The sequence below is a fragment of the Stegastes partitus genome, unplaced genomic scaffold (assembly GCF_000690725.1).
Source record: "Stegastes partitus isolate 25-593 unplaced genomic scaffold, Stegastes_partitus-1.0.2 Scaffold7, whole genome shotgun sequence".
Classification (NCBI taxonomy): Eukaryota; Metazoa; Chordata; class Actinopteri; family Pomacentridae; genus Stegastes; species Stegastes partitus.
The window spans coordinates 1,994,625-2,010,803 of NW_007577738.1; the positions used below are offsets into that span (position 1 = coordinate 1,994,625).

At 40.2% G+C, this 16,179-nt stretch overlaps 1 protein-coding gene across 1 annotated transcript in view; it reads left to right on the top strand.

The window, feature by feature from the left end:
* Positions 1 to 9,760, top strand: part of znf385b (zinc finger protein 385B) — a 50,630-nt gene extending 40,870 nt beyond the window's left edge. Inside the window, exons 6-10 of the mRNA XM_008282522.1 lie at positions 1,516 to 1,687; positions 1,780 to 2,160; positions 6,183 to 6,367; positions 7,184 to 7,279; positions 8,486 to 9,760. Coding sequence (XP_008280744.1) covers positions 1,516 to 1,687; positions 1,780 to 2,160; positions 6,183 to 6,367; positions 7,184 to 7,279; positions 8,486 to 8,755 — 1,104 coding nt within the window. The 3' untranslated portion in view covers positions 8,756 to 9,760. The remainder of the gene's footprint in view (positions 1 to 1,515; positions 1,688 to 1,779; positions 2,161 to 6,182; positions 6,368 to 7,183; positions 7,280 to 8,485) is intronic.
* Positions 9,761 to 16,179: the final 6,419 nt, after the last annotated feature.

Below are 16,179 nucleotides of genomic sequence, written 5' to 3' on the forward strand. Positions count from 1 at the left end.
CTTTTTTTTTTTTTTTTACAATGTAATTACAGTAATTGTGCTCCGAGGGTTTCCAAAACACAGGTGACCTACACTCAATGCTGCACCTGAATGCCTCCAGAGCTGCTGTGCACATTACTCACCTTATACTGTCTGTGGGGACACAGCCAAGCAGCAGAGGCTACAGAAGAATGATGGGTATCATTAATAATTATTACTCGGTTGTATTTACAGTAATAGAAACACTGCTGTGCTTTCTTGTTCTAAAATTTTGTTTAACTTTGTCAGAAGTCATTGAGGATTCAACTTTTTGGATCTTTATAGGGGAACTCCAATGATTTACATATCAAAGTGTGATTGCAGGTGTTGGGAGTACGACTGCATATGTAATAAAAAAAAAAAAAAGTTCTGTGAAGTCTTTTGGGGTCCAGAGGAAGATACGTGAAGTCTAATAAATTACCACTTGCGTCAATGTTGATTAGATCTGCAGACAACAAGTCTGAAAATAAAAAATAAAAAAGTGGAGGCATGGAGTGAGGAAGAAGTGCAGATGCAACGCTGAATCTGAGGAGTAAGGTTGCTGAAGAGACCTCCTCAATAGTCATGTTTCCATTAGAGATGCAACAATTAATCAATTAGTTGTGAACTGTCTAAAGTTAAGCTTTTTACATTTTTATATTTTATGGTTTCTTTGCTCCTCTATGACTGAATATCTTTGAGTTGTGGACAAACAAGACGCTTGAGGGTGTCATCTTAAGCTTTGATGGACATTTTTCAATGTTATCTGACATTTTCTAGATCAAACGACTGACGTGTTAATCGAGAAACTATTAACAGATTAATCAACAATGGAAATAATCGTTGCAGCCGTAGTTTCCATGATGTATTTTTTGTGCCTTTTGAATTCGTGCATCAAGAAGATTTAATGGAAACGCGAAACATCTTCCCCAATTTCGCGCATGAGTTTTTATGTTTCCTTGAGGTGGCTTCTGACTTTTTCAAAAGAGAGTTAACAGGAGATGGAAAATCCTGACGTAATGAATATTTAACCCACATGGCTGATCAGCTATTTTTACTTCTTTTGTTGTTTTCCCCTCCGGATAGCATGAATCACAACCAAAACCAGCCAACGTGACAGATAATTACAACTTTCTTGACTGAAACGATTCCTGAGAACTTCTCATTTGTCTTTCATAGTTGGACAAAGTTTGGTTTGTCTCTTCTTCAAGATTTTTTAGCATTTGGCAAATAACTGGTTTTGTTTCGACTTCTTCTGCTCTGTTTGTGAGAGTCATCTTATAGCACCACCCTCTATTGACACTACACAGTGTAGTTTTTCACTCCAAAGTAAATCATGGAAACATATTCTTTGGTTTCATGCAACATTTCAAATGTTTGCTTCAGTTCGCTTGGCAGTTTTATGGAAACTTGGATAATGAGAGATTTCTGTAAGTCTTGCTGTTGGAAGTGTGACTAGAAAATGAGTCCAGAGAGAAAAACTCAACTCTGCTGTCTTTCTGTTCCTTTCTTTTTCAGTCTCAGGCCGAGGCTCATTACAGAGGCAGTCGTCACGCCAAGAAGCTCAAGTCTCAGGAGAACAAGGCCAAGGCCAAGCTGTCAATCAGTGCAGAGACCAATGGGAGCAGCTGTAGTCCTGCGGGCCCCGCCCATCCGGCCTCAGCGAACAGCAGCATCAGTCAGCACACAGGTTGATTTTACCTTCTAGTAGCTCTGATCTGAACGCTGTTACTGCTGATGTTTCATTCTGATGTTGTTTTATTCCCTCCTTCTTCCCTCCAGAACTCTTATCCAGCCTCACCGACTCTCCCTCCCCGCTCAAACCCTTCCTCCTCCCCTCCGCCTCCCCTCTGTCCTCCTCCTCACCCTCCTCCAGCAGAGCAGGCAGCGAGCCTCCTCCCTCCAGCCCTCCCTCGGCTCTCCCAGCCCCGGGCCTCTCTTCCTCTTCTTCCTCCTCTTCCTCTTCTTCCAAAGCTTCCCCTCCACCTCCTCCAGCTCCTGTCACCTCCTCCACCTCCTCCCCTGCTCCTCTCCCTCCCCCTCTCTCCCAGGATGCTCCCCTCTCAGTGGAGTCGGAGGAGGAGAAGGCGAAGAAGCTGCTGTACTGCTCTCTTTGCAAAGTCGCCGTCAACTCTCTGTCTCAGCTGGAGGCTCATAACGCAGGTGAGGAGGAAAAAGATGACATGTGAAAACCCCTTTTTTAAAACCTTTACACTTTTAGTTTGGTAGAAGACGAGCAGTTATCTTTAAAGTGGCTGCTTTAAATAAAAAAAATGAATCTGCTTTGAATTATCGCTTCGGTGATAATTTCTGTCTGATGGCTTTTCCACGTTCTCCTCCCACATAGAAAAATTCAGAATCTATGAATATGGAAATGTGATCTCTCCTACGACACTTAAAAGTCCATTTTTAGCGTATGCACACAGCAGAATTCAAGTTTCCACGCTGTTTAAACTGCATAGAATTAAAGTGAGCACAGAGAAACTTTCCCCTCTTCTGCAGATGAATGTAAACACATACATCATTCTGCACAGTGAACAGCAGCCGAGTGAGGTTACTGTCTGGAGGGCAACTCAAACAAAGGCATTTGTCAAGATAAGAAAGACAAAGCTAGACTTAAAAAAAAAAAAAAGATTTAATTCTGCTCTGAACATAAGTACATTTCTTTGTTAGCTCAGTGTTTTGCTAAAGAAGTGTTAAACCATAGTTGCAAAGCTAAACTTATGATTTGAAGTGAAATCTTCACATTTTCACAATGGGTCTGTCTTTGCGTGAGTGATAGGCATCAGTGTTTTTGTTTGTTTTGTGGCAAAGAGGAGAAAGCCTGAATAAAAATATGCAGCTAGAAGGTGTGGAAAAGTCCTAAAAGGGAGTATTTGTATGAAAAGTGCACAAACACTAACTTGTCTCAGGTTGTGTGTAAAGAATGCATTATTAAGATAACCACATGCTATGAATACGGATGGCTGGATGGTCACAATCTGTTCTCTGCTCAGTATTTACAGGACTTAAGCGAGCACATATCAGTAGACTGCGTAGAAATATTAACATAGAAAATGTACATTAAGAGATATGTCTTCCGGGCCGCCGCTATGGCTCACCTGGTTGAGCTGGCGTCCCACGTACAGGGGCCACAGTCCCTGACGCAGAGGCCGTGGGTTCGAGTCCTGCTCCTGGCCCTTTGCTGCAGTTCCTTCCCTCATTCTTCTCCCCTGCTTTCCTGTCTGTCCTCTGCCAAAAAAAAAGTTAAAAAAAAAAAAAAAAAGATATGTCTTCCGACTACCTGCATAACCTCTTGCACTAACGTTTCCAATGTTGGAGTTGTCCTGGATGAAGATCCTTGATACGATTAGCAAAATGGACATTTTGGCCTTCTAATGTTTGTGTTACATTCTGTCAGACTCCAAAACAAACAACTACAAGACCTATTTGTAGGATTTAGTAGCATCAGAGGGCTGTACTACAGCGTGAAATTAACAGGTGCACTAAGTATGTTGAGCCAGTATCACAAAGGTGACTCTCTTTTAACCTGTTGAATCACCATGGTAACTGATGCTGCACCACTAACCTTCTCTGGAGGAGGATCTAGTCAGAGTTCCACATTTAAATTGGCTGTTAGAAGTGTCTCGTTTTTAACAGTTTGTGTCCTTATGATTCTCTATGAGTCAGACAGATTCTCAACTGAGGGAATACGTTGAATCTGCAAACCTGCTGATCTGTACGTCAGTTATATAACTGAATGAAATCATGCAGTTACAGACGGCAAACTGTATGTGTTACATTACCATGGAAACCTACATGCATTCTGTTAGTGATGCAGAAAATGCATAAATGTGTTTTTATGCTTGGGCCTGTTGCTGCCAAGTTTGTTCATTCTGCTGGTACTGCAGCTGATAGACCATCCATCCATTATCTATACACCGCTTAATCCTCATTAGGGTCGCGGGGGGGCTGGAGCCGACTTAGGGCGAAGGCAGGGGACATCCTGTCCATCACAGGGCTACACTTAGAGACAGACAACCAAGCACACTCACATTCACACAATTTAGAATCACCTCAACATGTTTTTGGACTGTGTGGGAGGAAGCCAGAGAACCCGGAGAGAATGGGGAGAACATGCAAACTCCACACAGAAAGATTCCGGTGCCCCCACCGGGACGCGAACCGGCAACCTTCTTGCTGCGAGGCAACAGTGCTACCAACTGCGCCACCCTGCAGGCTGATAGACCAGAGTTTATAAAAGTGATTAGTCTATAATCCATCAGTAACATTCACTTTGGTTTTGCCAAAACTAAAGGGATTTCCTTCATTATGGGGCAGTTTCAGACCTAAACACACTTCTTAATTGTCAATTCAAATAAATGAAGATTAAAGTTTAAGAGTCATGTGCGGCTGTCAGGTGACAAACAAGCAGCTGTAATTATCAGTAAAATACATTTATTTACTCAAACGATTAACAGTTTTCTTCCAGCATTCCTCTCCTGTATCATTTGCACTTGCCATGATACATTCAATCTTCCTCATAGCTCTCCAGTATTGCAATCAGTTGACTAAAGTAGGTCAAAAAACTGATAAACACCGTGTATGACACCCTTTATCTCAGACTGGAGTTTTAGGTTTACACCACAGAAGCCTGACTATGAAAAACGTGCCTCGTAGTGCAGCTCTGAGGCGGCTAATTTCTGTTTTAACAAACAATTAAAGCACCAGCGTGTAGGATTCAATGGCATCTAGTAGTGAGTTTGCAGATTGCAGCTTCCTGAATCAGCCCTTTTTTTCCAAACATGTAGGAGAACTGTCACTTCAATGTGAAAATACGAACAACCTACTCCAGAGTCAGTATTTGGTTTGTCCTTTCTGGTCTGCTGTAGAAACAAAAGACCTGCTCAAGTTGTAGATATAAGGGCTAGTTCTATAGCATTGAAAACACAATGATTTGTAGTTACAGTTGAATATACACGAGTGAAAACATCCAATTTAGTGTTATTTATACAACAGCAATTCACAACATGTGTCACCTCGAGGCACTTCACAGTAGTAGTGAGAAATCCAACAAATCTGAAGTTTCCTTTCCTTTGAGCACTTGATAACAGTGGGAAGAAAAAACTCTGCTTCACCAGGAAGAACATAATTATGAATTCCATGCTCCATTTCTGCTGATAAATCTCCCAAAATATGACAAAGTGGTCCCTTTTAATAATTCATGGAAAGATACTGTTTTTTTGGAAAGCTGCAGGAAGATCACATTTTGTCCAGATGTACACTGTTTTGTGTGACTCTTCGTTTCTTTAAATCTCTACAACAGAGGTGTAGCTTGCAAGATTAGTATCACCCATAGAGCCACAAAAGTCACTTTAAAGGGAAACACAAAAGGTTGAAATGCCATGAAATCATCCTGCTGAGTGGAAAGCTTAACAATTTTCACTTTTTTCATTTCTTTAAATACAAAAACATAGCAGTTGTCTCAGCATCTATGGATTCGCTTACACCCCTGTAAACATGAGTCATTAGTATGAGATGAGTGATACCTGAAAAAAGGGGGTATTTGGATGAAAAACACAAATCGTGTTTCTTAAGACTGAAGGAAGGAAACAAAGTGTCCCTCAATGCTCCTGAGCAGCTCTGTGGTCCCCCTGCTGGAGCCATTTGGTAACTACTCGTGCTTAAAAAACAGAATACTAAATATGATCCTATTAAATGTTACTCTTGTTGGGTTTCTCTGCTTATCCGCAGGGTAGATATCCAGCTGTGATGGAGCACTCTATACGACATTCAGACATTTTCTAAAATCAGAAATCTGACTGCCATCCACTGAAAAGTTTTGCAGAGATGAATCAACCGGGGAGACAAACAACAATCAGATGCAAACATCATGAAAATGTTAATGTGAGTCCTTGAATGCACCAGCAGGGAGAGCTTTCAACACAGTTTCTTCGCTTGTGCTGCCATATAATGATGATTATTTATCCTCCAGAGAGCTTCAAGTCTCTGCAGGTTCATAGAAATAAACTGAAACCAGTCGGTGCTTGAAAAGAAAAGAAACGATCTGAAAACAGATGGAAGATGAAGTGTGCAGGTTTTGTTTGAAGAAGCAACACCTTACAGCTGCGACACTATGAAACAGCAGCAGGCGTTCATCATGATGCGTCGTGTTTCACAGAGGGTTTGTGTGCGTTTACTTCCAGGTTCAAAGCACAAAACGATGCTGGAAGCTCGCAGTGGCGCTGGGCCGATCAAAGCGTACCCTCGACCCGGAGCCAAGCTGAAGAACGGCAACAGCTCGGCTCTGAAGGGCTCCGGTCTGCAGAACAAAACCTTCCACTGCCAGATCTGCGACGTCCACGTCAACTCTGAGATCCAGCTGAAACAGGTTGGAACTTTATGAAAATCCATTACCCTTATAGTAACACTAGTTTACAGATCTGAATCTCCAAACAATATCCTTCTAAATGTTAAACCTGAAACACTGAAAACTCAAATGCAACTTGTTAATTCATGTTTTATTTACTTTATAGCTTCTTTTAATACCCAGTTTTTCCTTTGCTTTCTTTGCACTAACGTATTTTAACAAATAACAAATTATCTACAAGTATAAACAAGAAGGATTATTGTAGATTACCAGATATGCAGTGTAGATTTTATCCTATACGTTGACATTTCAGCAACCTGATAAGCATTCTATTTTTTAAATTATATGTGAATGATGTGCATCATTAATTTTAAGTTATTGTTCACATTTAAAGGCTTCATTTTATCTGAGAAAATGCCTTCATTTTACTTTGCTACATGGCTATAAATCATAATTAAGTAAAGTAATGCTAAAGCAGGCTGGATGAGGTTTACAGGGTAGTATATGGATAATAATTGAGCATTCTGTGGTAAAAGAAAAACAAACAGCTGCAACAATGTCAATTAATTGTGAAGAATTGTGTCCTTTTTAAATATATTTTTTAGTAGTTACAGTTTCAGGCTCCTTGTATTGTTTGTGCTGATTCACTGCCTCATGGAGACACTTGAATAACCAACACTGTTAAAGCTGTTACTAACACTTAGTGAAAAATGCATATGAGATATGAAAGCAGTGTCTTATTGACTACTTTATTCATAAAACTTACTTCCAGGTATGGGCTCAACAAGTTAAGTTTTACACATTTATTGCGTCATGTGTTTGTTGTTGTTGTTGCAGCACATCTCCAGCAGGAGGCACAAGGACCGAGTGGCAGGAAAACCCAGCAAACCCAAATACAGTCCTTACAACAAGCAGCAGCGCAGCTCGCTCACTGTGAGTGTCTCGCTACCTTTGAATCTACTTTATTAAACATGATGCAAAAAAGTCTAATACAGATAAATACTAATATATGAGACCACAACAAAGTGTTTTAATTAAACAGTTTAGGATAAAATAAAACTTTATCAATCCGAAAGGAAATTCTTGTGCCAGATGTCGCTCAGAGAGCAAAGCTACATTACATGGGAGTAAATGCAGTCCCTAATTTCATCTCTCCTCTTTATGTATTTCCTTTTCTCCTTGTTTCCTCTCCTCTCCTCTTCTCTCCTTTGTACTCCTCATCTGGTTCCATGTCTCCTTGCTTCTTCTCCTCTCCTTGTGTTCTTTTATTCTGTCCTTTTTTCCTTATCATCTCTACTTGTTTCTTTGTCTCCTCCCCATGTTTCTATGTCTCCTTTCTCCTCTCCTTTCCTCTCCTTTTCGCCTCTCCTCTCACTTCCTCCATCCCATTTCTTTGTCTACTAATTCTTCCTTGTCTCCTCTCCTTTGATATCCTTGTCTCCTGTCCAATTTTCCTTGTCAACTTGTTCCCCTCCTCTTCTTGTCTCTCCTCGCCTTTCCCTGTTTCCATTCCTCTCTACCTATTTTCCCCATTTCCTCATCGCCTTCTTTCCTCTCCACTTCTCCTTCTTCTATGATTCCTTGTCTCCTTGCTTTCCCTTCTCTCATTTCATTGTTTTCTTCTCTCTTCTCAATGTTTCTCCTCCTCTCCTTTTCTTGTCTCTTTTGCTCTTACTTTTTTGTTTCCTCTATCCTCATCTCGTCTCCCCTCCTTTTTTCTTTTTTTCCTCTCCTCTCCCTATTTTCTTGTTTTCTGTCCTTGTTTCCTTGTCTCTTCTACTTGTTGCTTCGTCTGCTCTCCGTGTTTCCTTGTCTCTTTGTTTCATCTTGTTTCCTCTCCTTTTCTCCTCTCCTCTCCTCTCCTCTCCTCTCCTCTCCTCTCCTCTCATTTCCTTGTTTCTTTGTCTCCTCCATTTCTCCTTGTCATTCTGTTTCTTCTCCTCTTGCCTCTGTGTCTTATCTCCTCTTATTTCCTTATTTCCTCTCCTCTCTACCACTTATCTCTGCTTCTTCATATCCTTGTTTCCTCTTCTCTTCCTCCTATGTTTCCTTGTCTCCCCTCCTCTCCTTTCCTTGTCTCTTCTACTCTCATTTCTTTGTTTCCTTGCTCCTCCTCTCCTTGTTTCCTCATTCCCTCAGAAGGAGTTGGTGAAGCCCTCCCTTTCCCCCTCCTTCCTCTCCACTCCCTTCGCACCTCCCACATCCTCCCTCACCTCCTCCATCTCGCTGCCTCCCGTCTCTCTCTCCTCCTCCCCCCTCCTCACTCCCACCTCCTCGCCCCTCACCCCCACCATCTCCCTCCACCCTCGCCCTCCGGCCTCCTCCTCCCTCTTCACTGCCTCCTTCCTGCGTCCGGCTCCTGGACCAATCAGAGCGAGCCAAGGATCGATTCTCTTCACGCCGTACTGATGTTGGCGGCAGCGGCGGGGAGTCGAACCAGCGACCTTTGACCTCTGACCTGCTGTTTGCTGGAGCTACGAGGAAGAGACATCCAGACTGCAGGGATTCAAACCTGTACCCTCCTCGCCAGACAGAGGCTTCACAAAGAGACACAAGAGGAGGAAACCTGCTTCTTCTTCTGTCTGGTCTTTTAAGGTGACAGCTGTGGAGTTGCTGCTTTAAATAAACAGCAGACCTGAACCTAAACAGAACCAGAAGGGTTCCCACACAAACCACAAAACCAGGAATTCTTTGATGCAGACATGGAAACGCATCCTGGAAGAATCACAGCATTGTTCGACATCATGTAGAAAGCAATAAGTGTTTGGATTGAAAAAAAAAAAGCAGCTCATTTGTTGTCTTACATCATCATGATGCTCCAACAGGAGGTATAGGAGAAACAAAAACTCCAAAACATTTCATGGCAAATGTGGGTTTATGGCAGCCTGGATAAGCTAAGAACAAAACTAGATTTTTCTTCTAACGTATTCTGGTATGATTGAGATGACAAGAAACAGAATCTAAAACCAAAACCCCAAACAGCCCGTAAAACACTCAACATGGTGAGTTTAAACTCGATGTTGTCGATGCAACTCGTGTTGAAACCAGACAGAAAGGTGGACGTGAAGATCTGGACCCAGAACCCAGCTCCCGTTGGTTCCTCAGCATCTGGACGAGGTTTGAGGAGCTGAACAGCACAAACAAGATGTCAGAAAACTCAGCAGGCGTCGACCATCATGAACAAATACTACTGCAGCTGTGTTCATGTCTTCCTTCAGACATCCTTGCACTCGTGTTATTAACTTACAATATTTTGAAAAAGAAACTGATAAATTATTATGAAAAGTTATGCTATAGTTTTCTTAATGTCAAAAAAAATCCTTGAGTCTCAGCTCCAAATCCTTTATTCCTGCTGAAGGTGTAAACCTGTAAAACAAAAAAAGAAAAAAAAAAGGAGGAAATGTTGTATTTGCTGTGGGACTATTATTAGTTTCACCTCCAAATAAACCGGTCTAGATAATCTGGATAAACGTTTGGCCCGTTTTCAATCTGTCTGATGGTCTGAGTCACTGCTGGTGTTTTTTTTGGTTGTTTTTTTTGGCAATTCTGACCTTCTTAGTGAAGTGACCGTGTCCACAGATCCCACCTAATAACCCACTGAGTACAATGTTAATATCAGTGACATGAATTTAGTGCAAAACTATGAAAATAGAACCAAAAATTGCAGGAATAAGGTCGAGTTATTAACACCAGCTCACACTGCCCAACTCGGAAAATTTTCACTGGCAATGAAAATCTCTTTTGGACAGTTTTCCAATTAAAAATAAACCAAATTATATATATATATATATACATAAGCAGAAATCCTCCCTTTTTATTCTTTTTTAGTCATATCTTCATGGTGTTCTCTACACTGCCCACCAAATATCATTTTAGTTGTTAGTTATTAGTTTTTTGCCACTAAACAGCAAAAATTTTATTTATTTTGGCTAAAAAACGAAAAAAAAAAAACCCATTAAAATCAACTTTAAAAAGGTGTAATTTATGTGTATATTTGGCAAAATGAAAAACCAAAACATTACAGACTATCACCACCTTAGTTAATGGTAGCTGCAGCCCTGGCAGGTTAGAGTTAACCAGAGTTATTGTTTAATGGAAACATTTTCCATCCCAAAATGATCGCAGCCGAATTTAGCTCAACTTTCTCTTGGCATAACTTTTAGTAAGACTTGGCAAAAACCTAAAACATAAACGTTAATAGAAAGACATGTCAGGACACTTTGTTATCCTTTCAACTGACGTCCCTGCTGTTGTTCCTGTTGTCTCAGCTGCCTTGTTTTGGAGTCTGGACTAGGCTACTTCCTGGTTTTACAGTGAAAAAGGCCTTCAGTCCTGAACACTGTTGCTGTTGTTTAATTCAACCTTCCTGTTGGAACTGAACCCTCTGGACTTTGAAGCATCTGAGCAGAACTTTCACTGAAACTGTCTCAAAGAGAGAGCCGAAGGAACGCACCCTGGAACTTCTCACAACTTGCAGCAGCAACGTTTTCCTCAATTAAGCTTACTCACTTTCCATGAGCAAAACAAAATATTACATATTAATATGATTTGTCCGGTTGCTTTTTTGTGCTCTAATAATTTATTTTACAGTGTTTGTTGTAAATACGTACCTAAAGCTTTTTCTTGACTTTCGAACAACCGCTTGAATCAAGAGTTTTTGGTCTGTAAATTCAGCGCATCGGTAGAGAAACAGATGTTTTCCTTTGACCCCATTACAGATAAGAGTCAAGAATAAAATAAACTGAAAGGTCCACTTACTAAATTTATTCTGATGTTTCAACTGCATCTCAGAGGCTTTATGGGTGAATGGAGGTGGCAACAAGGTTGATTTGTTAGTGTTTTTTAGTTGTTCTGCAACTTTATAGCCTACATTTCCTGATTCCTATTACCCACAGTAGTCTGTATTCTGTTTATACTGAATCATTTAATCATGTCAGGAGCTTATTAGTATCGTTCTGCAGGCTAAATTTTACAACAGACAACAAAAGCTGTTGTCAAATCACGTGAGTGTGTAAATACATCCCAGCATGGAATCCTGCCAGGTATTATCACAAATTGGCCATTTGGGTCCTCAGTCACTTTAAAAGGTTTAAATGTGGCATTTTTATGGAGAAACTGTGAGTAAAAGAGACAGCTTTGCTGCAGCTCTGTAAGTATGTAAAACACCAGAGAGCTGGATCCTTGATGAGACCAAACATCACCTTTTAAGTTGCTGTAAATGTGGAATTAAATTCTTTTTCAGCTTTATATAACAGTCATTCTAGTATTAAGAAACTATTTTGTTAACCGTCAGCAGTACATAATTTCTGCAAAAGGATGGCCTGGAAAGAAGATAAATAATGAAAGACAGAGCAGAAAAAGAGTCTGATGAGCTTTCCAGATTGTGTCTGTATTGCTCGGTTCGGGCTGGAGGGTTTCGACCGGGTGAACAAAATAATAAATTTAAATGCAGTTTTCAGCCCAAACTGGCATTTAAAAGGGTCACATTACCATAAAAAGCTGGTCTGTGCTGCCAGTGGAGTTGCCTTGAGGACTAAACATTTCCACATTAAAATGTCTGAAAAGGAGATGATATATATCTTTCACCAGTGTTCAAACCTAGAGAAATCCATCATGTAATTTAATGTGATGATAGTGAAAACAACAACTCCCTTGATTCCATCCTACCTTATGGTCCTCTGTTACTGTTTGGATTGCGTGACCCTGAGCAGCAGGAATTATATTTAGTTACTGGTAATGTGCTGTTTTTGCTGATACATTTAGCAATAAATGTGCCCAATATTCAGACATGTTATGCTGGTTATCAGATAGATGCACTGGGAAGCTGCAGGTCTTCCAGCTGAGCTAAAAGTGTCTGTTTTGTTCTGATTTGAGGGCAACAATCTCATTATTGACTCAATGTGACAAGGTGAGGTGATACGATTAACCCTCAGCCAGCTGTGTTTGCTAAAGAAAACTTTGAGATGTGGTTGAAAGACATGAAAAAAGCTACTAAGTGGGCCTTTGAGTCAATGTTGTGACACATACTGATCCCAGAGTCTCAAATGAACTTCCATGTTCAACATCAGTATGTGGCTTCTTTATGTTGTGGCTGTAATGAACACTGGAGCCTGCAGGGGGCGCTAACAGGACTTTTAGTTGTTGGTCTGGTGTTTTACCAGCAGACAGCTTTATTTAGCACTTTTACACTTCAGGAGGTTGTTGAACAGTCGTGAAAAGCTTCACAGAACCATTAGAAACCATAGAAACCGCAGAAGAGGACACATGTTAAGGATCATCTCGGACTGTGACGAACATCAGGCCAAGGGACAATGTTTTGGCTAACAGTAGCATATTTACAGTGATGCTGTTTAATCTGCATTGTCCCACAAAAAGATACATCAAACAGTATAAAAATATTGATATATGGAAAAAAGTTTGTGAAGATTTAAACTGAGAAGTAAATGTTACTACAAAACTTCTATATAAACATTTCGGTCACTGTTTTTTTAATGGTAGACAGTTCTTTAAGGAGCACTGGCTGCACAGCTTCAACACTGGAGCAGAAATACTTGTAATATGAGCAGAAATACTGAGTAAAGCTCTCAGTTGGCTGAAGCCATCAATAAAGAATCGGGTGATTTTCTATGGTTTCCAGTGGTCGGTATCTTCTCGTCCATCTTCCTGCCTCCTCCTGAATAACTTGAAGCATTTCTGTCTTCCAGTAAAGAACAAACAGGTTAATTGTTTGTTTGTGTGTGTGTGTGTGTGTGTGTGTGTGTGTGTGTGTGTGTGTGTGTGTGTGTGTTTATCTATGCAGTATTTGTTCTCATGGTGCAGTAACGCTGTCATCAACATGCAACATGTAAAAACAAGTGTCAAATCTGTGTTGATGATGCCGATTAACCTCCACTGAGGCCCTTTGACTTGTCCGAGAACTAAGCTTTCGGCCGTGAACTTCCTCTACTGTCCGATGATGTCATCATGATGCAATAATGTACAGATCAGCTGCTTTTCTATTCGCTCTGGTTCCTTATCAGCAACACTGAGGCCCGAGAGGCTCGATGCTGAGGCAACACTGGAATGAAGCAAACAGGGATGCACTGCTTAAACTGAGATCATGTGTGAGTGTGTGCGTGAGTGCCTGGAATGACCATCAACCATCTGATTTAGTCACTTTGCTTCCAAAATAAAAGCTCATTTTCCATTGAACCCGAATGCCATGCAAACAGTGAAATAATTTAAGTGTTTAAAGGAGCAGTTTGCCCCAAACAACTGCACACAAGGCTTCTCCCTGAAACAGGCAAAGCTGTTTCTGTTTTTTAACACACACACACACACACACACACACACACACACACACATATCTACACAATGTGGAGTATAGTTTAGTGTGTAGAACAGCTATTTTTGAGTTTTATCTTTCCTAGTTTTGAATTGTAGATCAAATTTTAGGCAGATTGTCAAGTTTACAGCCCAAGATGGTGATGCACAAATTCAGATCCAATCAATTCAACTAATCATCTTCAGTCAAATCCTGAATGGAGATGTGTGAAATGCTTGAATGTGAACAACAAAATGAGACACGAAGCAGTTCTCATCAGATATTTCCTACAAAAATTTCAGCTCTGAACCTTAAGTCTTCCTCAGACGTGTTAAAAAGCAGCAGCTCCTGCTTCAGAGAGCCTCCGTCAGCTTCTTTATGTACAGTATTTATTCTGTGAGCTTGTTTTATATGAGGACGATGATGATGACTATGATGCAAATATGCAAATGCAAACTTGTCAGGTTGAAATTACGTAACATTTCTCTTAACGTTTTATTTCTGTAATTTTGTTTTGTTTGTTTTCATTAAAAACTGCTGTACATCCAACATCTGCCCTTTTTATTTAGACTGTTTACACACATACACACAAAGGATGGGGGAAAAAGCTTCATTTTGTTAAAGGTATTCTTTCGTTTAAAACCAGAACACAATTATTCAAAAGTGAGTTATGAACTGAATCTAACTTTTGGACATCTCGCAACAAAAACTGTTTATTTGTCTATAAACAGTTGTAAAAAGTAAATACCAGTTGTTGCACTTGGGCTACTTAGGACTCGCTGGTAGCTTTAGCTAAAGCTAATTTAGCTACTTTTCCTGTTTTTGGAAATTTTACAAATGTAATTTTGATGCTTGAGCACCTGAAGAACTGAATGGGTAATGCCACATAAAGAAGACATGTCTTTTTCTTATGAGGAAGATTAAAAAAAAAAAAAAAAAAGTTGCATGCGTCAAATACGACTTACCTTTACTTAGCAGATTAGCAGGACAGAAAATAGGCAACATGACTGACTGACGGTTTTATCCTGGGTATCATAGTTGATGACACCTTGTTGCATTGACACGGCAAGAATTCATGACGACAGTCCCCTAAAATGACACTGAAGTCTTTTAGTGTAGTCTGAACCCGGCAAGGGACACTTATGTGACCTTCAGTTTCTCATGATGTAGTGTCAATAGACAACTACGTGATCTTATGGGTTCTCATGTGATCTTATGTAATCTCACCAACTCTCATTAACCCTGAAAGATTTCCATGTGAACCTAAAAGCCTAAATACTGTCAATGATCTCTTTGGTTCTGTCTCTACCTGTTTCTTATTATTAATAATGTAGCTTTTTTTTTTTTTGTTGTTAATACCAACAATAGTCAAAACAATTATTTATGTGTTTTTCTTATTTAAACAATATTGATACCTATGTGGGTGCTGTTAATGTGTGTAAATAATACTTAAATCCATTCAGTTTCAACAGGCTTTAAGACTCTATTGCTTTTCTTGCTGGCTACCAGGGTTGTTATGAAATTATCATAAGCGAGAGTTAAAATAAATGCACTCAAGCCCTCTTAACTGGTCCTGAACTATAAGTTTAGTATTCAATAAAATGATTCTGTTTTCGTATTATCTTTAGATTTGTGTGTGTTTTCGCTGCATTTCCTGAGATATTAATAAACATTCTTCTGCTTCATCCAGGTCAACTTGAAAGCTTTGCTTAAATTACTAAATACTCAAGTCTCTGTTTATATTTCTCAGCTTTAATGTCACAGATGCCTAATCTGAGGTCAACAGTGACAAATGTTTAGACTGGACATACCACGGACCTTAAACAAGACTATAGGATCATGGTATTGGTGACAGATTATTGGTCTTTCTCAACAAAACACCCCCAAAAACTCAACAAACCAGTGACTTCAATAACATGTCCACTGATGTCCTGCTTTAAACTGACTTTTCACAACCAACTATTTTCCTGTTTGCATGTTAATGTCTCACAGAGAGTCTGACTTTGTGTCTGAGGACTTCATGTACGTGATGTGATTTATGGGTTTTTGATGGACACGAGCTGAACACCTCGTCACCGTTTAACTGGTCTCATTACATATTGCCACACAGCAGGAACCGCTGAGCCTACAGTCAATGATCCATCCGGTTTAAAGCTTCCAGTCTAGTCCAGTCCAGTCAGATCTCTGCAGCACCAGTTCATTCAGGTCAGTGTGATTCAGTGTTGTCTATCTCCCATTTACAAACTTCACGCAAAGATCAGTGACGGAAAACCTTCAAATTAAAAAGAAATTATCATTCTGATTGTTGCTTGCAGCTTAGTAAACATTCAGTCAGATATTTTATGTTTTGCATGACAACTGAGACCAAAACAGCCAACAACACCCCCCCCGCCACAAATTACATTTTAACATTTGTTTTTAGAAGCACAAGTGCAGATTTTTAATTACTAGAAGAGGGAGGACAAAAGTGAGCAGTTTCCCACCAGAGCTCACTGTGGTATCCAGCCAAGGTCATGTGTGCAGCATGTTT